Source organism: Canis lupus, chromosome 33 (genome assembly GCF_011100685.1).
Source record: "Canis lupus familiaris isolate Mischka breed German Shepherd chromosome 33, alternate assembly UU_Cfam_GSD_1.0, whole genome shotgun sequence".
In the NCBI taxonomy this organism is placed as follows: Eukaryota; Metazoa; Chordata; class Mammalia; order Carnivora; family Canidae; genus Canis; species Canis lupus.
The window spans coordinates 26,349,047-26,371,375 of record NC_049254.1 but is presented as its reverse complement, the minus strand read 5'-3'; the positions used below and the strand labels follow the sequence as shown (position 1 = coordinate 26,371,375).

Below are 22,329 nucleotides of genomic sequence, written 5' to 3'. Positions count from 1 at the left end.
TGTTGTAGAATTATAATTGTAGGTAACAAGGGGCTTTGGAGAAATAAATTACTACGTTGAAAATGCCCTTTTTAACAAGAAAAGGAAAAGAAAGTTAGATATTATTTATATCCTGGTGACCACAAAGGTAATATAAACAGATAGGGAGATGGAGCAAAGGTCTTTTAAAATTAAATGAGTCACTCAAAGGTCCAGCATAGGGAACATGGTCAGTGGTATCGTAATAGTGTTGTATGGTGACAGGTGATAGCTATGCTTGTGGTAAGCTTAGCAGAACATATAAAGTTGTCCAATCACTATACTGGACACCTGAAACTAATGTAACACTCCTTGTCAACTGTACTTCAGTTAAAAATCCTGTTATTTACTCTGAGTTTAATTACAAGACTTCTTTCATATGTGTTTACTAAGAGTGGCAGAAAAGTTCAAAACTTGTGTGAAATAATAAAAAGTATATGTTGGTTTCTGCCCCTGGTTCCTGGCTCAGAGCTTCTAAAAGCCTTGTAATTTCCAAGGTTATGAAAGTACTAGAAGCATCTTTTGTTCTAAAATTTGATCTTAGACCCTATTTCCTGACACAGAGTTCCTAAATTTCTTGGAATTTCTTGGGTGTGGCAGTATTTTTTGTTCTCATGAGGTCACTAAAAAAGTCCAAGCCACAATTAGAAGGTTGGAGCTTTGAGCTCCATCTCCTATTCTCCATCAAGGGGAGAGGATCTGGAAATGGAGCGAATGACCATTCATTACCTACATGTTGAAATCTCCACAAAAATCCCAAAGGTATGAGCTACAGGGAGCTTCCAAGTTGGGATCTGATGCTATTTCTAGGTAGATCGTGTCAGAATGGAGTTAAATTGTGGGACGCCCAGCTAATGTTGCAGAGGATTGCTTAGAGTCGGAGAAAACCCCACACATCTGGTGTCAAGCGTTGTGAGTGTGGACGTAGTATGAATAAAGGAGAAACAGCAAGAGTTTTTCCCACGGCAGCTTGTAAACATAATAATTTTATCAGTTAAGCTCATAAAGCATGTTTACTGTAAGAAACCGTATTTGTTCTAATAAACTATTTAGCAAAATCAAATTGGTTCATATTACCTGTAAATGATCTTACCAGCATTGTGATAATTAACCCACCACCGGTAAATGAATTCATAAACCCTGTGTTCAATGAACACATCAGCATACATACTATGAGCAGAAGTACAGCAAAATAAATTAGGGGGGTCCTTGAGTGACAGCATTGGAGGAGACAATGATAGCAGTTTACATTGCAAATAAAAGCCTACCTAACCTAAGTAAAAAGAGTCCTTCTACGTTCCAACCTGGCTCACTAGGATTCTATACTGGAGATGGGAGCCAAGGCCCATGACCAACTGACACAGCATTATTTAAGCTTGCTTTCCTCTCTAGGACTCTATCTCCCCCAAGAGATTCGGGAAGCAGCATCTCATTGAAGGCAGATTATGGTCTTTGCATCTCATAATCCAACCATTTATTTATCTAGAAATATACGGCACCCAATTTTGACATAACATTTATGTAGAGACATACAATGAAATACTATGCAACCAACAAAAGGTACGCTAGATATTTAACAACATGGGGGAAATAATACAGATATATTACAGAAGGAAATTGGATTATTAATCTATAAGGAAAGATGATGACATTTTTTAAAACTTTATGATTATAGACACATAAAAGGAAAATATATAGTGGAAAAACTGGCCCATTACGATTTATGTTTACAGAAGAAATTAATAACATGAGGGTAACACAATGTTAAATGAAAAAAGGCAGATACAACATTGTATAATTTTTGTTGTTGTTCATGAGAGACAGAGAGAGAGGCAGAGACACAGGCAGAGGGAGAAGCAGGCTCCATGCAGGGAGCCCGACGTGGGACTCGATCCTGGGTCTCTAGGATCATGCTCTGGGCCGAAGGTAGGCGCTAAACCGCTGAGCCACCCAGGGATCCCCAACAATATTGTATAATTAAGTAATTGAATAAAGCACGACTTTGACTTCATTGAAGATGGATGTAGGAAGGAGAAGGCAGTGTTTAAGAACTTGGCAGTGGTTTCCTCTGAATGTCGCAATTATGAGTGATACAGTATGGTGACAGTTTTAAACTTTCCTGTACTCTTTTTAGTGTGCATGTGCTTATCTAAGATTATGTAAACACTTCGATATCTTTAACTCTTGATAAGTGATACATCAGGATAAATAAGCTGCTAAGTATTTCAAGAATTTACCTAACTCTAACATCAAAGAGGTAAGAGAGGAATCTGAAGAGTGACCATCTGTAAAAGGAATGAGTTTGCTCTGCGTCCTCCAGGAGGTGGGACAGTGATCAGCAGGCAATAGACGCAGAAGAACAGATTTCCACTCAGCGTAAACAAGAGTTTTCCAACAGTTAGAGCTCATGATGGAATAAGTTATCCTTAAGATGTGGAGTGTTGGAAACGGTCGAGGGGAGGCTCAAGGGCTTTTTGCCTGGGAGAGGGGGAGGGTAGAGGAGAAAGACGAGGGGACAGTGGGCTTAGATGACATCTAGAGTCCTTTCCACTTGCTTGTAACATTTTATCAATGTATCAGTCATTCCCTCATTTTATGGCCTCTAAGATGGTCCCCAATGTTTGCCATCTACTGGTGTCCATGCCCTTCCGCAATTTGCACTTACACTGGAGGAGCTGACCCATGGAACCAACAGGATACTGTAGAAGAGGTGGAGTCTGACTCCAGAGGCTAGGTCATAAAAGACATCAGGCTTCTGCCTCTCGCCCTCCTGAACTGCTGACTGTGGGGTAAGCCAGCTGCCATGTCATGAGCGACACAGGCAGCCTAGAGAGGATCATGTGGAGGGAAAACTGAGGACTCCTGCCAACCAGCAAAAACTTTTTAGCTATTTGAGTGATCCACCTTGGAAGCAGATCTCCCAGCCTCAGTCAAGCCTTCAGAAGACCGCATCCCCTGCCACCACCTTTACTCAACTTCATGAGAGAGACCCTAAATCCGAATGACCAACTAAGCCATGCCTGAATTCCTTACCCACAAAGCCACTCAATTTTGTAGGAATTTGTTATGTAGCATTAGACAGTGACACAACACATTTTTTCCTGATTTATTTCACAACAGATTTGAGGTGATACCTTTTGATTCAGTCATTCAAGCTGAGCTATAGCTAATAAGTATTTCTTCAGGAAGCAAAATTCCCAGCTGTTACAGATGCACAATAGCAGCCTCGTTATTTAACAGTACAGTTGAGCTCAACACAGTTTGATGTCTTAACATGTTCTGTAAGAACAATGACATCTTGGTTTTAAAGTGATTCATCTTATTTCTTCTCTGCTAGAAAAAAGCAATGTGTTTTTTGTTCTCCTACAGATTTGGTGTCTGTAAATAGTTGTAGCTATAATTATGTCATCTACATTTCTTAACTTCTACTCATCAATATGCTGAGAAAAGACGTATGCTACAAATGGCAATAGAGCATCTTCAAAAGGCTGTTTTCAGCATTTTGGGGTCTAACAGATTTTTATCTACTAAACAAGCCAAAGGCAAAGACAAAAACTCTATAAATTGTTCTCATAAATAGACAACTAAATCGTCTCTTTGAGATTGAAAAAAAAACCCTATTTTTTAAGACCTGAAAGTTATGAGATATTCTGGGTAAGCTTGATTATCAGAGAATACCACAAACAGGTTTGGATGTTGTGTATCGTTTGTGACAGAGTCAAACAGATCTGTGGGATTGTGAGGGTTCTTTGATGGAGGGGTAACTAATCCTGCATGTCCCAGTGTGTAGACTCCCGTAAGTACTCGTACAACATAAATATGTTTTCTCCCATTGCTGTCTGGTCTGGAATATATATCATTTGCAGAATATCTGGCATCAACAGCAAAATAGGTTCCTTTTCCATAAGCTGCAGCTGTAAAGAGAAAGATAGAAACCTTCCTAAGAACATAAAATCATCACAGTGTGTAGAACCATGACCAAAACCTGACACAAGTTTTTTTTTTTTTCATGCAGTTCTTGCCCACCAAAGCCACTTGTCATCACTTCCAAAATCCACTCCCTCTAGCCTCAGAAAGTTGCCAACCTCCTTTCTGATGAAGCACAAAGACCCCTACCCTGGCAATGACCAGACAGCTGCCATCTATGGTTCTACACTGCTTGGGTGTGGAGAGCCAACCCCAGAGCTACCTTCTGGTCAACCGGATTGCTTGCTTCCTTACCATTCTTCCCAGCATAACTGCGGTTAAAGCCATGCTGATTGACATACGGCACCGAGTCTGCATCTGTCCCATGGAACAGGACTCTCTCATTATCTCTATAGCCATTCTTGATGTCCATGTGCTTTTTCTTTATCTGGTAGCTCTGCCAGAGGCACACATTCTGTATCCTCTCAATCTGCAAATGACACAAAGCAAAACATTTTGAAAATGACTCTAGAGATCAGTATATTGTGCTTGTTGTGGATTGTAAAATAGCAGTTTGGAGGAGAGGGAGGAGGACTGAAGGAGGAGGAGAAGGAGAAGGAAAAAAATTGCAAATAAACAGCAAATTCCGAGAATAGGTAGTTTTCTGCCTTTAGAAAAAGGCTAGGTTAAGAGTATCTATACTTTGTAATAGTGCTTACTATAGTTTATAAGACAGAAATTATAATTTATATAAAAATATTTACCTATATATGTAAATATTATATGTGTGTGTGTGTGTGTGTGTGTGTGTGTTCCCTGGAATCCCTGGAGATTCACTCATATTCAAATTCTTACTCAAGGGACGCCTGGGTGGCTCAGTGGTTGAGTGTCTGCCTTTGGCTCAGGTCGTGATCCCAGGGATCGAGTCCCACATTGGGCTCCCTGCATGGAGCCTGCTTCTCCCTCTGCCTATGTCTCTGCCTCTCTGTGTGTCTCTCATGAATAAATAAATACAATCTTAAAACAAAAAATTGTTACTCAAGGAACACCTAGGTGGTTCCATTGGTTAAGCATGCAACTCTGGATTTTGGCACAATGATCTCATTTTGGCACAGGTTGTAAAATCGAGCCCCATGTCATGCTCCAAACTGGAATGGAGCCTGCTTAAAATTCCCTGTCTCCCTCTCCCTCTGCACCTACCTCCCTTTTTCTGTCTCTCTCTAAAACAAACAAATAAATAAGCAGTGCCTGGATGGCTCAGTCAATTAAGCATCCAACTCTTTTTTATTTTTTTTAAAGATTTATTTATTTATTTTAGAGAGAGAGAGAGCACAAGCAGGAGGGGCAAAGTGAGAGGGAGAGAGCATCTCAAGTGGACTCCATGCTGAGCACAGAGCCAGAGGCAGGCTTAATCTCACAAGCATGAGACCACAACCTGAGCCAAAACCAAGAGTCAAATAGCCACTGACAGATTGTGAGTTCAAGCCCAGTGTTGGGCCCCATGCCGGGCATGAAGCCAACTTTAATAATAATAATAATAATAATAATAATAATAATAATTAATAATAAATTTAAAAAGAAAAAATCTTATTTATTAAAAATAAATACATAAATAAGAAGAACGAAGTGGTTACCTGTAGCAGAAGTTGAGGAGAAGCCGAGACATAAAAGAAGGAGGGAAAGTTGTTTTGAGAGAGATGAAGACCTCAAGCAGAGTGTTGAAATTTTGCAATGGGGAATGCATGAGGGAACTGACTGGAGGAAGCAATAAAGGATTCCAGGCATCTGGAGAGTCCAGCAGAGGCTGGGGGCCATGAATTAATAATGATTTTATCTAGAGGCAGCAGGAAAGAAAGTATATTATGGAATTAATCCAAAAATGAGGTGTTTCAAAATGGTTATACTAGAAGGATAAGAGCCAAGAAAGTTACGGATACTGTAAAACACAACTGAACAAGGAAGGTTCTCGTACTCTCAACAGTGTTGAACATCCATGAAGCATCCCCTCCTTTAAATTCTGTCCTTTCTGCAGGAGTCTCTGTCTTCTGATTCCTTTCTCAGGAAGTAAGCTCACTCAATAGGTATTATGTCCTATGATATGGGAGGAACCGTGCTAGGTACTAGGAATCCAACTGCTACCTTAAGAAGCCCACTGCTCAAGAGTGAGTCAGCCATGTGGAAGCTTATGAAAGCACAATTTCTTAAGTGCTATAATGTGGTTGATTTTTAAAGGACTAGGATGTCGCACCCTGCTCTGATATACCTGGTATGATAATGACCTTCTACTAAACTCCTATACTTTACTGACTAAAATTTTTTATGCAGCATGGTGGACATTGTGGGAATCCCTGAACATCTATTCCACTTCATCTCCATTGTACAGCAACTGCTGGTTTGGGTGGAGTTGGACTCATGTTTAGTTCTCAGTGGGGAGACTCATAGGGTTTAACCAATCAGGGTCGTCTCATGATAGGATCACAAAATGATGGCATTTGACAGTCCAGGTCGAAGTCAATCAGCATATAGTACTCTCCTGACACAGCCCGGCTGGAGTGGTCCGCTCAACACAAAGCCTGAGACTCTCATCCAGTGGATGTGTTTCTTCCATGGGATGTGAATGGAGGAAGCGGAGACCCCCTGATTGCCACCAGGAGCTACCCTACAATTATGAAGCGAGTCCAGCCTTCAGATGAAGCTGACCCTGTGGATGGCAAAGCCAGAGAAACTAGATCCATGATGTCATCAAGCCAGTGGATCCAACTGTTCCCAAAACCATCCTACTTCTGAACTTTCCATTAATTCCTAATACATTTCTTCCTGTTTAATCAGTTTGAATAGGTTTATTTGTAAATTGTAAGTGAAAGCATCCAGACATATATATGCTACTTTTGGGAATCTCCTTCATTATTGCTAATGAATGAGCCATGAGATTCAAAGTCTATGAAGCTTGAGTAAGTCTAATTAAAATAAATACAGTAAGGCATAAAAGAAGGAAGAGTTGTTATAAAACAGATGGCTTTCATGTTAGCTCTTCGATAGTTAAAAGAAGCGATTTTTTAACACAATTTTACCTTCTCTATTTTGTAGAAGAAACAGGTCTCAGAGAACAAGGCCCTTACGGAATCATATTCTGATTGTCCAGGATGTAGCTCAATCACACAAGACAGCTGCTGATTCATGTTGGTCCAGTGTTCAGGAATATTATCTGGGAAGTCAGCATTTGGTGAAAACACAATATCCATTTCCAGGGACCTCTGAAAATCAAGGCACTTCCTATGCTCTTGCTTCACAGTCATCTAATCTCGGTCTTTGAAAAAAACCAAAAAGCTACACATTTCACAACTGCTTCTTTTGTCATCCTCAATTTGGTAAACAATGACGAAATGAATAGCTCTGATGCTAGTATGACCTATAGTAATGGCCTAGCTAAAATATTTAGGTATACTTAGGTTCAGTGTAGCTTGAAATGAGAATTTCCCCAGAAAACTTAATGGAATTAATTCCATTAGAAACTGATGTGTGGGAGTGCCTGGGTGGCTCAATTGGTTGAGCAACTGACTCTTGATTTCAGCTCAGGTCTTGATCTCAGGGTCATAAGTTCAAGTCCCATGACGGGCTCCACAGTGGGTGTGAAGCCTACTTAAAAAAAAAAACTGATGTATAAATATGAAAACTGATTTATTGATGTTTTCATGTTTATCAGTTTTATTTAGTGTGGTTCTTTTTTTTTTTTAAGACTTTATTTATTTGGGATCCCTGGGTGGCGCAGCAGTTTGACGCCTGCCTTTGGTCCAGGGCGTGATCCTGGAGACCTGGGATCAAATCCCATGTCGGGCTCCCAGTGCATGGAGCCTGCTTCTCCCTCTGCCTGTGTCTCTGCCTATCTCTCTCTCTCTCTCTCTCTCTGTCTCTCTCTCTCTGTGACTATCATAAGTAAATAAGAAAATTAAAAAAAAATTAAAAAAAAAGACTTTATTTATTTGAGAGAGAGAGAGAGAGAGAGAGAGCATACGAGCAAGGGCAGAGGGAGAAGCAGACTCTCCTGCTGAGCAGGGAGCCTGAGAGTTGGGCGTCTGGCTCTTGATTTCAGCTGAGGTCACGATCTTGGGGTTGTGTGATCGAGCCCCCTGGCATGCTCTGTGTTCAGTGTAGAGTCTGCTTGAGATTCTCTCTCTGCCCCCTCGTCACCCATACTCTCTTTCTCTTTCTCTCCCTAAAAGAAAATGAATAAATCTTAAATAATAAGAGGGAGTAAAGCTTAAAGACAATGGTATTTTCTTGAGAGGAACAACTTAAATCACACCCTTAAGCCACACTGAATTGTGCTACTTACTCTGCCTGTGGACAAAAGGTGACCCTTGGCTGGACAATTTAGCAATGAGAAAACCAAGTCCCAGGAAGGCTAAGTATTCACACATCCAACGTTACATGAAAGGCCACTGTCCAAAGAAGGAAAAGAATTGTGCTCTAGTGCCTCACAGCCCAGAGTTTCCTGGGAGGTAACACGAGATGGCAATCTTTCTTCAAGTGTTTACCATGTACCAGGCACTTTCCTGAGTGCTTTTCCTAAAAATCTCTTTTAAAAGATAAATGTCACTCTACTTTCCCATTCCTTTTTTTTTTTTAAGGATTTTGTTTATTTATTCATGAGAGACACACAGAGAGAGGCAGAGACACAGGTCGAGGGAGAAGCAGGTTCCCTCTGGGGAGCCCAATGTGGGACTCGATCCCAGGATCCCGGGATCACGCCCTGAGCTGAAGGCAGATGCTCAACCACTGAGACACCCAGGTGTCCTTATTTTCCCATTCCTGATGTTCTGGATGAATGCCCTCCTGCACCTCTACTTGTGCACCCTGCCTCAGTTTCCTTTCTACAAGTAGAGGTGGGATGACGCACCACAAATCCTGTCTCTGCCTTCAGTCTTGACCTTCTCTACCTCCACAGTCTGCATGGATAATCAGATCCACACTCAATGGCTTTAACTCCCACCTCCTTACATGGCTCCCAATCTTGTTGCTGGGGTCTGATATTCAATCCATGCTCAGTAAAAGCACTCTGAATCAATGAATAGTTTGGAAAAGCAACTGTGTATCATCGGCTCAAATGAAACTCAGTTCTCTTTTAAGGAAGTCCACATGATAAATTCTTACTAAAATTCAAGTTTATCTCTGCCAACAAATGTCCTTTTATCTAACATTTCATCTGCATTATTACTTTCATCTACTAACAAAGATTATGTAAGGCAGTTTTATTGTTTGTTTTTGCCCCAAGTGCCATTGGGTCACTGGTCTGCTCATTTTAGTTATCTTTTGTTTGTCTCCGATATTTGTTTGTTTATATATATATATATTTTTTGTTTGTTTGTTTGTTTGTTTGTTTGTTTAGAAAGAGAAATGGGAAGGGGAGGGACAGACAGAGGGGGAAGAAGGCAGAGACTTTTAAGCAGACTCCACGCCCAGTGTGAAGCCCTACAAGGGACTCGATCTCACAACCCTGAAATTATGACCTGACCTGAAATCAAGAGTTGAACGCTTAACTGACTGAGCCACCCAGGCACCCCTTCCTATTTTTAAAATTTCATAAGTCATTTTAAATCCTTGGTGTATACACGGAGTAGATGAACCAGTTTAAGTTAATTTTTCACTTTACTTATAATGACTTATTGCTCTTAAATTCAAATAAAATTTTCCTCTACAAAGACCAAAGGGGGAAAAATGTTAATTTATATACCCTGAGGTACTCTAGTAGATATGTATTATTTTTAACTCTCCACCAGCCTTTTCCCTTTTTCTTTCCTGAATTTCCTTGGATGAACAACTCTTCCCCATTGCTTCAGAGAGTGATCTCCTTCGGTTCAAGGATACAGCACACACACACACACACACAAAATTCCAGTTCCCTAACTGCAATGATGAGCTAAGCTGATTCAATCAGAAGGAATTTCAGCCTTATGTGAACACCTCTGTTCCCAGGCATCATGTTCCTGATGGTAAGTATACGTTGCCCCTGGATATACCCTTTCCTGTTGAACCCACCCTGATACTGCTGGGAGATATGTGCCTGATACTGCTGGCAGCCCTCTTCCACCATGTGAAACCTGAAGATAAAGACAACACAGCTGAGAAGAGAGTGAGAGATGAAGAAAGCCAGGGTCTAGATTATATAATATGAGTACCTGGATCAAATTGGACCTGAAGCCACATATGCCTAGGACTTTATAGTTATGTGAGTCAACTTCAATTTTTTCTATAAGCCAGTTTAAACTGGATTTTCTATTATTTGCTATTGCAAGAGCATTAACAGATCCAACTATTATCTTCAATTTTCTTTACTGTGTGTGTGTGTATTCGCGTAGCTCTTATATGTGCTGTGTATGAACACACATTGACAAGAATGGTTGTCAGGAAATAAGTGTAGAGAGAACCAAAATTCCCACTGGCAGGTTCAGACAACAATTTCCAGTTTAGACAGGCTTCTGATGACAGGCACACCTTATCACTAGTAAAACCCATAGTGCTCTATGAGTGAGTGCTCAAAATGGGCAAGAACAGTGATTGCAAAGAGGAGGCTGCTTTTCTAGTTACTTTCACAGCAGTACAGAAGCCACAAAATGGGGGAAAGAGGAGCAGGTCAATATAGACACTTAAAAATAATGCATAAACACACATCGTACAGAGAAGCAACTGGGACTCTGCTTGCTCATGAAGTAGTACAGCAGGATGACTCTGACCACTCCCTTCTTCCATCTGCTTCTATTCCTGGGCTAACTTGTCTAGCGGTGGATAATCAATAAACCAGTATCGGTCAGCCAGTTCACAGCTACGAGGGGCACTGAGGATCGATGCTAATCCATAAGTACATAAAGAGATAACTGGCTAGGATTTTCAAAGCCTATCCCCCTCTTTCTGCATCCTTACTTCTATTCTCTTCTTGTTCCTTCGCAATTCCTGTTTCCCAGGAGTGATTTTGCCTTTCAGAAGAATAATCGGTGGACGGGAGCCTGGGCTGCATAGTTCCTGTACTTCTCCCACATATTATAGGAGGCTGTCTGTTGAATCCTAAAACTGATAAAACAGTGACCATTAATATCTAAACATCTGCCCAGTAATCTGAGCAATAACCACATGATTTTTTAAAGATCATCTTACGTGCACTCTCGAAGCATGTGGATTGAAAGAAAGGTGATGTAGAATTTTCTCTCTTTTTCATGTTGTCATGGAATACATTTAGCAAATCAGATAGAAAGACGACAACTTTAACTTTTTTTAATGATGGGGAGGAGTGTTTCCATGAGAAGTCTACAACAGCACTGATCATGTCATCAGCGACGATGGTTGGGTTTTTTCCAGCACTGCCTGAAAAAGAAAAACTTAAAGCGCTCAAAAGAAGCTTTTGCAGGTATTAGGCAAGTGATGAGATTTGGCAAATGCAGTTTTTGGTGCTGAGAAAGAGGAAAGCAGCCGGCGGCCAGAAGCGGGTCCGGCACTCAGAGCTGGGTCTCCGTGTACGCTGGTTGAACACAAAGTCATAGGACGTCATCCGATGCAACCACTCTGTGGCTGGGATCAATTAAGTCAAACACAACTACTGAATAGCCATGTCTGACCACAGCCAAAAACATGAACACTATCCACACCACAAAAATGGCCCAACCTTCCCCATCCTGGCTAATAGGAGCAATTGCGGCTTCATTCATAATCACAGCATCAGCCATACTCTTCTCCCCTTCCAGGTAAGATGCCCAACCATAGAACCATGTCTGCTTCCTCAAAGTATCCAAGCCAGAGCAAAGCCCCAACTTGCTTGAGACCACCACAAAGCCACCCAGCGCAAGCTCAAATCCATTAATAAGTCCTTAAAGACCTCTTGGTGAGATGCTGCATAGTTCCTCATACCATGTGTTCCTGCTGGTCTTTAACTGAAGGATGCTGGCAGCACAGAGAAAAGAGCATGTGACCTGGTGCAGAAGATCTGGGTTCGTGTCCTGACTCTCCACTGATTAGCTGTGTGGTCTTGGGTAAATCATTTGATTCCTCTTATATTAGTTTGCTAGGGATGCCATGACTGTTGGCTCAAGCAACAGAAATTATTTTCTCACAATTCTGGAGACTAGAAGTCTGAGATCCAGGTGTTGGACAGATTGGTTTCTTTTGAGGACTCTCTCTGAGACTTGTATATGGCTGTCTTCTCCCTGTGTCTTCTCATGGCCTTTTCTCTGTACCTATGGATGTTCTAATCTCCTAACTAACAAGGACCCTGGTCATATTGGATTAGAGCCCACTCACTAGGCCTCATTTTAACTTAATTACCTCTTTTTTAAAAAAAGATTTTATTTTTTTCATGTGAAACACAGAGAGAGGCAGAGACATAGGCAGAGGGAGAAGCAGGGAGCCTGATGCGGGACTCAATCCCAGTTCCCCAAGATCACAACCTGAGTGAAAGTCAGATGCTCAACCACTGAGCCACCCAGGTGCCCCTAACCTAATTACCTTTTAAAAGACCCTCTCATTAGATACAGTCACATTCTGAGGTACTGGGGGTTAGGGTTTCAACACTCGATTTTGGCAGGGGAATACAACTCAGCCCACAGTACCTCCAAACTTCAATTTCCTCAGCTATAAAACGGGGGTGATAATAGAAGGTAATAGCTAATAGAGATAAGAATGTGGCAGCTAAGAACATAGTAATTAAGAGCATAATGGCAACCAAAACCACATAACATTAAAAAAAAAAATGTAATGGTTGAAATGTGCAGACCAGGCTGCCTGGGTTTGAATGTTGCTTACTAGCTATATCACCTTGTACTTAAAACCTCGAATTCCTATCTGCAAAATGGGGAAACTAAGAGTCAGGAGCAGGTCTAGATTTTGTAGGGTTTGAAATGTATGCATCTCAGAAAAAGAATACAAAATAAAAATATAAAGTTACATGTAAAAGCAAACATTGATCAAAAAAAATCACAGTTAAGCATAAAATTTGAGATTTTGAAAATCATATTCCCAACTCAAGGTTTCCTTAGCTGTGTTCTAAAAATACTTGCAGTCTCTCCAATGCTCAGTGCCAGGAAAAGTCTGAGAAGTCAAAGTGGGAAGAAACAGTGACTCTAACCCACAGTGGTTAAAATATCTTGCTCTTGAAGCTTTACTACACCATATAATCATGTGACGGCATTATTAAGGCCCTCCCAGGCCCCTTTTTTTTTCCCCCAGGCCCTTTTATTTTAGATTTTATTTATTTATTCATGAGAGACACAGAGAGAGAGGGATGCAGAGACACTTGCAGAGGGGAAGCAGGCTCCCTGCAGTGAGCCCGACGTGGGACTCGATCCCGGGTCTCCAGGATCACGCGCTGGGCCCAAGGCGGTGCTAAACCGCTGAGCAACACCCCCCCTCCCTCAAGCTGCCCTCCAGGCCCTTTTAAAAAGCCTGTGCAATTGAGTGTGAATGAATCAGGGAGCGGGTCATTAGTATCACCTTCAAGTAAGAGCAAATTAGTGTACACTAGGATAGAGAGGAGGAGGAAAGTGTTCCTAGAAACTCGGAGTTGGATTCTGACAGTTACATGTATTTTTAAAGATTTTTATTTATTTCTTTTTGCCAGAGAGAGAGGGAGAGAGAGCATGAGCTAGCGTGTGCAGGAGCTGTGGGGAGGGGTGAGGAGTGGTGGGAAGGGCAGAGGGAGAAGCAGACACCAAGCTGAGCAGGGAGCTGGATGTGGGATTCGATCCCAGGCCCCTGGGATCACGATCTGAGCTGAAGGCAGGCACGTAACGGCCTGAGCCACCCAGGCGCCCCTAGACGTGAGTTTGTTGCTTAAGCACAGTGACTGCATCCTACTAAGGATTTCATGCCCAGGAACTCGCGGTGGGCCTGGGAAACAGCATTTCCATCTAAGGAATGCACAAATGAGGGGCCAGTGGGAGACGCTGCAGTAAACCCCAGGGGGAGGTCGTGAGGGTTTGGAAACCAGAGGGCAGGCTGAAACGGAGCACGCCCCGGGAGAAATGCAAGAAAACCATGGTATTAAGGGCCAAACGTGGAGAGATACCTGGAGACCATACAGTAAAGAACAGAGATGCCTGACAGAGGCCTGGGCCCCACACAGGGCTCCCAGGGGCTGCTGGGTTGCCTGAGACACAACACTGCCCCTGCCTGCACTCAGCACCGAGGGCCCAGCCGTGAGGCTAAGCCTCAAGGAATCTGGATTATCCAGAAGCTGAGTGGTGAGAGGCTGCAAACCTGTTCCGATGGCTGGAAGGGCAACAGACGTGTACTTCCTCTGCTCACATTCTTCTAGGACAGCGGAGACAGTTTTCCTGACATCATTGTCCCCAAGAACATGAATGATTATCTTGCACATTAAGTAGCCACCTTGTGTAATTATAAACTCTCCGTGAGGCTGTGCAGCTAGAACAGAAGGAAGAAAAGGAAAACACAGCACATTACTCACAGGAAGCAACAAGGCGACCACCGAGAAATGAAAAGAGCGACCCCAGGAAAGCCTGTGATGATTCCTGACCAAGTCCAGCGTCCCTCCATCTCGCTGGCTTCACCCACGGGGACTGTGACAAGGCTCAGTTTCTTTATGAGCAGGATTCTTTATTTATTTTTTATTTTTTTAAAGGTTTCATTTATTTATTCATGAGAGACACAGAGAGAGAGAGAGAGAGAGGCAGAGACCCAGGCAGAGGGAGAAGCAGGCTCCCTGCAGGGAGCCCGATGCAGGACTCGATCCCAGGACCCCTGGGTCACACCCTAGCCTGAAGGCAGGTGCCCAACCGCTGGGCCACCCAGATGTCCCATGACCAGGATTCTCTAACTCAACACCTACACTGATGAATATTCGGGGTGCTACTCAAAAGCACTCTAACCTGCTCTAATTCACCCAATCCTCAAAACAAGGCTAGCAGGCAGGTACTATTTCCTCCACTTCACAGGTTAAACAGAGGCTCAGAGATATAAGGTTAGTAGCAAAGACTGCCTGGGATTTGAACCCAAGCAGTCAGTGTCCAGAGCTCTTACCCCACCCCCCCAAGCTGCTGTCCAGAAGAGCAATTCATATGCTATAGATTAATTTTTCAAGGAGAGAAAAGTGATGCATCCGGTGGTGTGGAGACACGAAAGGGTGAAAACTCCTCCCTCTCTTAGGACGCTCGGAGCTCTCGAGCACATGGAAATGACCAGGGCTTGTTTTAAGGCGCCCAGTAGGCCCCTGAGGAAGGCAGGGCTCCAGCCAACTCAGGAGAGTGGGCCCAGCCACCCACCCTGCCCGGGCCCTCCCTGCCGCCCCCTCCCAGGTAGCGTCACAGGCTTTGGCAGCTTGTCCAACCTCACGTCATTCCCTGCTTCTGCCTTCCAAGGCACGGCCAGCTCTGCAGCCCATAAATTCCAGCGAACGTCCTCATGTTGGTGATCAGAATTACTTCCCCTGATCCCTCTCCAGGAATAGACTGGGGAGACAATGTCTCAATCAGAGGAGAGCCATCAAGATAGGACTTTCCGGCAAAAGCAGGTCAGTTGTTTGTCAAGCATGGGACCTGTGACTTCTTTAAATCACCCTCCTAGCTGACTGTCTGCCGGGCAAGGCAGGAGTCCCGGTTTTGGAGGATAAAGAGTTTACAATCACTCTTACAGGTTCCCCCACTGTGATATAATAAAAAATAAGGATTTGATGTTTGTCCTTGGTTCTGAGCTCAGAGTTCCAAGAACTCTGGAATCTCCTGAGTGATGAGAGTCTCATTCATGAGCGAATGAGATGGTTCTTGAGGGTTGTGGGCTGGATAATTTCGGAATGGATGCTGCTCTCCAGAAGGGCCGCGCCAAGGGTAGAGGATTGGAACTTTGAGTCCCAGCCCCTGGCCTCCGGGTACCTAAACCACAAATCTAATGATTTCATTAATCCCGCCCCCACAATAAAACCTCCATAAAAACTCCTAAATAACTGGATTTGGGAATCTTCAGGTTGGTAAATATACCTAGGTGTTGGGAGGGTGGAGCATCTGGAGAGGGCATGGGGCTTCCATCTCTTCCCCTTTGCATCTCTTCCATGTGGCGGCTCCTGAGGTGTATCCTTCATAATAAACTGGTAAATGTAAGACAAGTGTTTTCCTGATGTTCTAAGAGTCATCCTAGGGTATTGTCAAACCTGAGAAAGGGTTTTGTGAATGACCCAATTTATAGGAGATGGGTCAGTAGTACAGGTGGCCGCTGGGACTTGTGCCTGGCATTTGAAGTGGGGCTGGAGCCCTTTAACCTATGGGATCGAGTGTTATTTCTACAGGTAGATAGTGTTAGAAATGAAGAATTGCTGGGTGTCAGAAAACACCTCAGACCCACCAAGGCTCCACATTTACTCGTGTCAGTAGATGAGGTGCTATAGCAAGTAGAACAAGGTTGGGAAAAGTGAAAGATAATTTATACAGCACTTTACAGAGCTTTTCACATTCATTGTCCTGATCGTCAAAACCACCTGTGAGACAGCCTTCCCATACTCCTCCCTTGTTAGTAGAGTCTAGAACTGTCTAACAGATAAGAGAAACAAAGCTCTTGTAGATTAGACGGCATGCCCAGGATCCCTCCTACTCTACTAGAGTAGGATCGACTCTAAGTGGCAGAGCCTGGGCAATTAGGACCCAGGCCTAGTTTCTTTTTAATAGGTGGGAAGGTGGGGGGGAAAAGGACCACCTCCCCATGGCCACAAAGTCACAGCACCCGTATCTGCTCTCCCAGGGAATCAACCTTTTCCCAAAGCGCTCACCACTTTCACCCCCATAGGCCCTGTGAGATAGTATTCTCGGCCCTTCTGATCTGCAATAGGTTGTAGCCGAAAGTAACAGGTGGTCATACCTCGTACAGCGCATTCATTTTCCACAGCCGGTCCAGCACCTTCTAAAACTGCTTTAGATACCCCTAAATAAGACATGTTAAGACATGTTAGTGGTAAAAAACATTAGTTAAAAGTCAATGCATTGGGTAGTCCGGGTGGCTCAGCAGTTTAGCGCCGTCTTCAGCCCAGGGTGTGATCCTGGAGACCCGGGATCGAGTCCCACATCGGGCTCCCTGCATGGAGCCTGCTTCTCCCTCTGCCTGTGTCTCTGCCTCTCTCTCTCTCTGTGTCTCTCATGAATAAATAAATAAATAAATAAATCTTAAAAAAAAAAGTCAATGCATGATTATAGCTTTTATACATTACTTTTGTTCAGCTCATCCCTTTAAGCACAACTCATTGATGCCCCCCACAGAAATGCCCACCTTTTGAAATTAGTTTCAGAAGCAGAATTTAGTGATTCATCAGTCGCATACAACACCCAGTGCTCACTACATCATGTGCCGTCCTTACTGCGCATCACCCAGTTTCCCTCTCCTCCCACCCACCCCCCTCCAGCAAACCCTCAGTTTGCTTCCTGGAGTTCAGTGTCTCTTATGGTTTACCTTCTTCTCAACTTTCTACAGCAACCTTCATTCAGTAGCTGAATAATCAACACTGAGCTGCTGCGTGACGGCACCGCCCAACAGCTGACAGGCCGGTGTCTGCAGCTTTACAGACTCCATTTGTACAGAGATATTTTTGCAGGTATTTGAATTTTTTTCTGCATTCTACCCTGATTACTTTATAAAATGGAAAACCATAAAAATGAAAGTTCTGATATTAATGAGAAGCATGGATCTCAAAACTGAAATAAAATTGAGCGTTCTACTTACGTTCTTTGGTTTTGTTTTTTTTTTTTTAAGATTTTATTTATTTATTTATTCATGAGAGACACACAGAGGGGCAGAGACACAGGCAGAGGGAGAAGCAGGCTCCATGCAGGGAGCCCGATGCGGGAACTCGATCCCGGTACCCCAGGCTCATCTGAGCCAAAGGTAGACGCTCAAACGCTGAGCCACCCGGGCGTCCCAAGTTCTTTGGTTTTAATGTTTTGTTTTTCACAGGTAGACAGACAGTTGGCTGCCTTCCAATCGAGGCTGTAGCTTCACCACTTTGGTCACTGCTGATGCAGCTCAGTGGCGGGGTTGAAGGCACAGACCATGATTCGGGCAGCCTGGCCTAGGGTGGCCCCCGCCGCTCACTGGCTAACACGGGCCTGGTCAGCTCCCCAACTATTACACAGGGGGTAGCACGGTACTTCCCTCACAGGGTTATCTGAACATTAAAAGAGTGGATAAAAGAGGCTTAGCATAGAATCTGGCCCACAGAGGGATTGAATAATTATTAGTTATTTTTTCATTATAAGGATCTATCTGTCCTCTATCATCCATCTACCCACCTGTGTCTCCTTGATTATGTGTGTGCTGTGAATCGTCTCTTTTATTTATTCACTTTTTTTTATAAGGGAGTTAGAAGCCAAATTGTCTCTTTTAAAAAAAAAAAATCCCTTTTTGTTTGTTATGATGTCTGACTTTGCAATAATAGAGGTTTTCCTCAAATATCAGATGATCTTCATCGGTCCATCCACATTTTTAATTAATTAATTAATTATTTTTAGTCCATCCACATTTAGAGGGAGTTTGGGAGCACCACGTAAGGGAAGCTCACTGACCAGCAGACTCTATTTATTTTTTATTTTTTATAAATATATTTTGTATTGGTGTTCAATTTGATCAGCAGACTTTAGTGTGAGGTAAGCAGGTGGTAAATACTAGACTTCAGGGCAGTTGGGTTCTCTCCAGCAGGCTCCTCCAATCTCCTGTCTTGGAGGGCATAGGGCCCCTTCTGTTCTGGGAGCTCCACAGGGACGGGGGCTGGGCACTCACTGTTGAGTACAGAAACTGTCCCTGGAACACGGTCTAGCTCCTACCCTCATCTCACCGGGCCTGCTGCTCTAAGTCCAGAATCTCTGCGTGGTTTCTGTACAGAATGAGCCTCCCATCTCTGGCCAGGGAAGAGCAAGGGAAGTTATTAGTGCATTGGATGGATGGAGGACGAAGAAATGGGTATAAGAGCTCCTCCTACAGAACTGCATCTGATTCTACGTTCATCCCTTTACCTGTGCCCTCCCTTCCCAGGTGCCTGCTGCCTCCAACTCTTGCGTCTCTAGGGATTACTGTTCTCGCCTGCTATACGAAGTTTTCACCACTGGCTAGCTGCTTCTCATATTCTAAAAATACACTGCTGCCTCTTGCTCATGATTGGTTTCCCTCCAACTCTCTTTTTCCTTGTGGGTTTATTTATTTCCTTTCCTGTTGCTTTAATGGAATTTTAAAGGCAGGCAGGGACAAATACATATGTTCAATGTACCACATTTTACATAATTGGATGTTCTTTATGTCTGCATTTTAAAGAACTGATACATTGGATGGTAATTCTACATATTTACTTCTACATAGTGAGTTCCACAATATCTTGCAGCTTAGAAAATATTTAAACTTCTATTTATGTTTTATCTTATGCTTTTACTTCAAAATTTAATGCTTTGTAATGAAAAATATATTAACGTAAGAGTATATGTGTGCAAGTTATACACAAATAGACATGTGGGGAGGCATGCCCTAAGGTGCTCCATTGATGGAGGTGGTCAGACATTTCAGAAAAAAATAAAATAAAATAACAAGAAAAAGGGTCTGAATTTCATTTCTGGGTCAGGGTAACATAGGGGACAGTTACAAGAAGTGAGATACGAGTGCCCACTGAGTTCCATAAAAAGGGAAATGAAAACAAAACTTAAGCTTTGTAAATTAGAAGTGTGCAATTTTGACAGTTCAGTGCTAACAAGGGGATGAGGTAACATAGACGAAGCCCGATGCATCGTGCCTTGACATTGCTACACCCCACCTAACCTCACGACCTCATGACTCTGAGAAATCAACATTTGACAGGCAGAGAAACTGAGGCTCAGAAAGGATAAGTGATGGTTCCAAGGCCACACAAAGGTTAAGTGGCGTAGCTGGGATTCAGACCCAGGTCTTTCTGATTCCAGGGCCCGCTTCCATTCTGCAACACTCTGCCTCTAGACCCAGGCAACATTAGCCACGATTTCCCTCCCAGAAATGAGTGAGTCACGCTAATAGTGACAATCACGCGTAGTGCTTAAATAAAATACCTGATTTCAGATTAAATGTCCTTGTGGTTGAGTTTACAATCACGTCTGCCTTTTCTTTGGTAATATCTCCAGTAGCAATCTGGAAAGTAACTGCACCAATTTTCATTTCATATGTCGCGAACCCAGGGCTGGAGACCATCGTGAACATACCTGGAGAGAAAGCAAGCGAAGGAAAGAGGAGCTGGAGAAAGTACGAAAAGAGTGTGCCCCCCTCTCTTCCCAGTCCTCTGGCTTTCTGCCTCCATAAACCAAACAGTGCCATGCCTCCCCGCCTGCCAAGTCGCTGGGTTTCCTTTTTTAAGGAAATTAGAAAATAATGCTTTGTGGCAGGAAGAGTATCCATTTCTCAGTAAAACAGGATGAGGCCAAAACATCTCATTGGACCGTCCGCTCGTCTGCACAGGTTGCTGTGGAGTCCTGGGGAAGGCGTGAGGAAGGACAGAGGGCAAGGCACGCCGGCATCGCTGGGAGACTTCTGTTTCAAGCTTTGTTGAAGTAGGACACGGGACAATGGTAAATATTTAAGATGTACAGCGTGATGTCTTGACTTCCACATGCACTGCGAAATGATTCTCCAGTTGAACTACCAGCACAGCCATCGCCCCCCAGAGTCACCATTTTGTGTGTGGGAGTGTGTGGATGCACACGCACACGGTGTGCATACGTGTGCATACACCTGGTGGGAACACCCGAGATCGCCTCTCTTAGTGAACTTCAAGAATACGAAACACTCTTATGAACCCCAGCCCCATGTTGTATGCTTGGTCTCCAGACTGGATCCATCTTGTGATGGAAAGTTTGTGCCTCCAGGTGACTCTTTAATTACTATCTTACAGAAACAGAGATGGTCGCAGTGACTAGGTCATTTGTCCAATTTGGGGGGGAAGATCTATTTTATTTATTTATTTGAGAGAGAGCGAGCGCGTTGGAGCAGGGGGAGGGGCAGAGGGAGAGGATCTCAAGCAGACTCCGCGCTGAGCGTGGAGCCCGACGTGGGGCTCGACGTGGGGCTCGACCTCACGACTCTGAGATCATGACCTGAGCCGAAATCAAGAGTCAGACGCTCACCTGACTGAGCCACCTGTGCGCCCCTGTCCAACGTTAAATAACAGCTCACTAACTCCAAATATGAGCTTTTCCTGTAGCTTCCCATCTCACTGGGGCAGCAGTAGGAAGGCTGCTCTGAGGAAATCACCCTTACCTGGTGCATAACATTGCTGTCCACTCTACGCTCTGGGGCTTTACAACGCAGCTGTGCTATTTCTACTGATCCCTTAAGCTCCTTCGGCCTCCCTTTCCACATGAAGCAGTGGCAACAGAGCCACGTGCCCAGGAGGCCACTGTATAGATTAAATAATATATATATATATATATATATATATATATATATATATATGAAAGCAATCGGTGAAGTTTAGTGTCAGCCACATTTCAGTTATCTGTGTGCATGTGTGTGGGTCTTCAAAGACCTTTTCTGGATAATTCCTTCAGAATGGGAGGACACACACCCAGGAAGCTGTGGTTGGGCTCTGCTCCCAGCTACCCACACCTCCATAGAATGACTCCTGGTGAGACACTGGCTGCCTGTGGTCAGCATGGTGGATGGGCTCCGGCACAGTCACTTCTCCAGGGGCACAGCTTCTTGATCAGATCCATGTGAGCCAACAGCATGTGGAGGCAACAGCAGTGCTTCGGGCCCAGAATGGCCAGGGCATCCCCCTCCATCTACTCGGCCCACAGCAGCCCCAGGTAGGCCTTCTGCTTGTTACAAGGACCTTGCGGCAGGTGAAGCAGTGCAGGGGGACGATGAAGGGGGCCACAGGGTGGTCACTGGTCCCACCCCTGGCCACTGCCTCACTCCTCCATCCTCAGTTATCTTTAATGGCCATTTCTTAGAAACTCTGGCCTTGTTACCAGATTTTGTTCACATCTGGTATGATGCCTGCTGGATGGCTAGTTTGGCCAAGCAGAGCCTCGGTGCCCCTGTTAATCACTATCTTGAAAACGTAGAGATCCTGTCCTGCCTCTTATTCCCACCAAGTGGAATGTGCAGAAGAGCATGTTGGTCAGTGTTCAAGGTCAGGGGCTGAGCGTGGGGGGCTGACCAACCCTGTATGTCTCTCTTATAATGAAGACTGTCCCCATGGCAGGCCTTGATCTTGGAAACGCTGGCCATGCAAGGAGGGGAGGGGCCAGGGACAGCTGCTAGGGTACGTTGTTATGATATAAAAAATTGCAAAAAAAAAAAAAAAATTGCTGCATGTGGATCCTGGCAGTGGAGGCTTCATCCACCCGGCCGCTCTGGACTCCCTGTACAAGTTCCCGCAATAAACCTATACCTCGATCAGTGTCTTTGGGTCTTTTC

The 22,329-nt window shown here is 43.9% G+C and overlaps 1 protein-coding gene across 8 annotated transcripts in view; it reads right to left on the bottom strand.

Moving 5' to 3' along the window:
* Positions 1-1,466: 1,466 nt before the first annotated feature.
* The window catches only part of PARP15 (poly(ADP-ribose) polymerase family member 15), a 47,156-nt gene continuing 26,293 nt past the window's right edge, over positions 1,467-22,329 (bottom strand). For all 8 annotated transcript variants that reach the window (XM_038583024.1, XM_038583028.1, XM_038583021.1 and 5 more), the window contains 8 exons: positions 19,965-20,114; positions 16,771-16,833; positions 14,164-14,331; positions 11,074-11,280; positions 10,843-10,989; positions 6,996-7,129; positions 4,240-4,414; positions 1,467-3,932 (listed from right to left, as the gene is read on the bottom strand). In XM_038583024.1, coding sequence (XP_038438952.1) covers positions 3,643-3,932; positions 4,240-4,414; positions 6,996-7,129; positions 10,843-10,989; positions 11,074-11,280; positions 14,164-14,331; positions 16,771-16,833; positions 19,965-20,114 — 1,334 coding nt within the window. In that variant the 3' untranslated portion in view covers positions 1,467-3,642. The remainder of the gene's footprint in view (positions 3,933-4,239; positions 4,415-6,995; positions 7,130-10,842; positions 10,990-11,073; positions 11,281-14,163; positions 14,332-16,770; positions 16,834-19,964; positions 20,115-22,329) is intronic.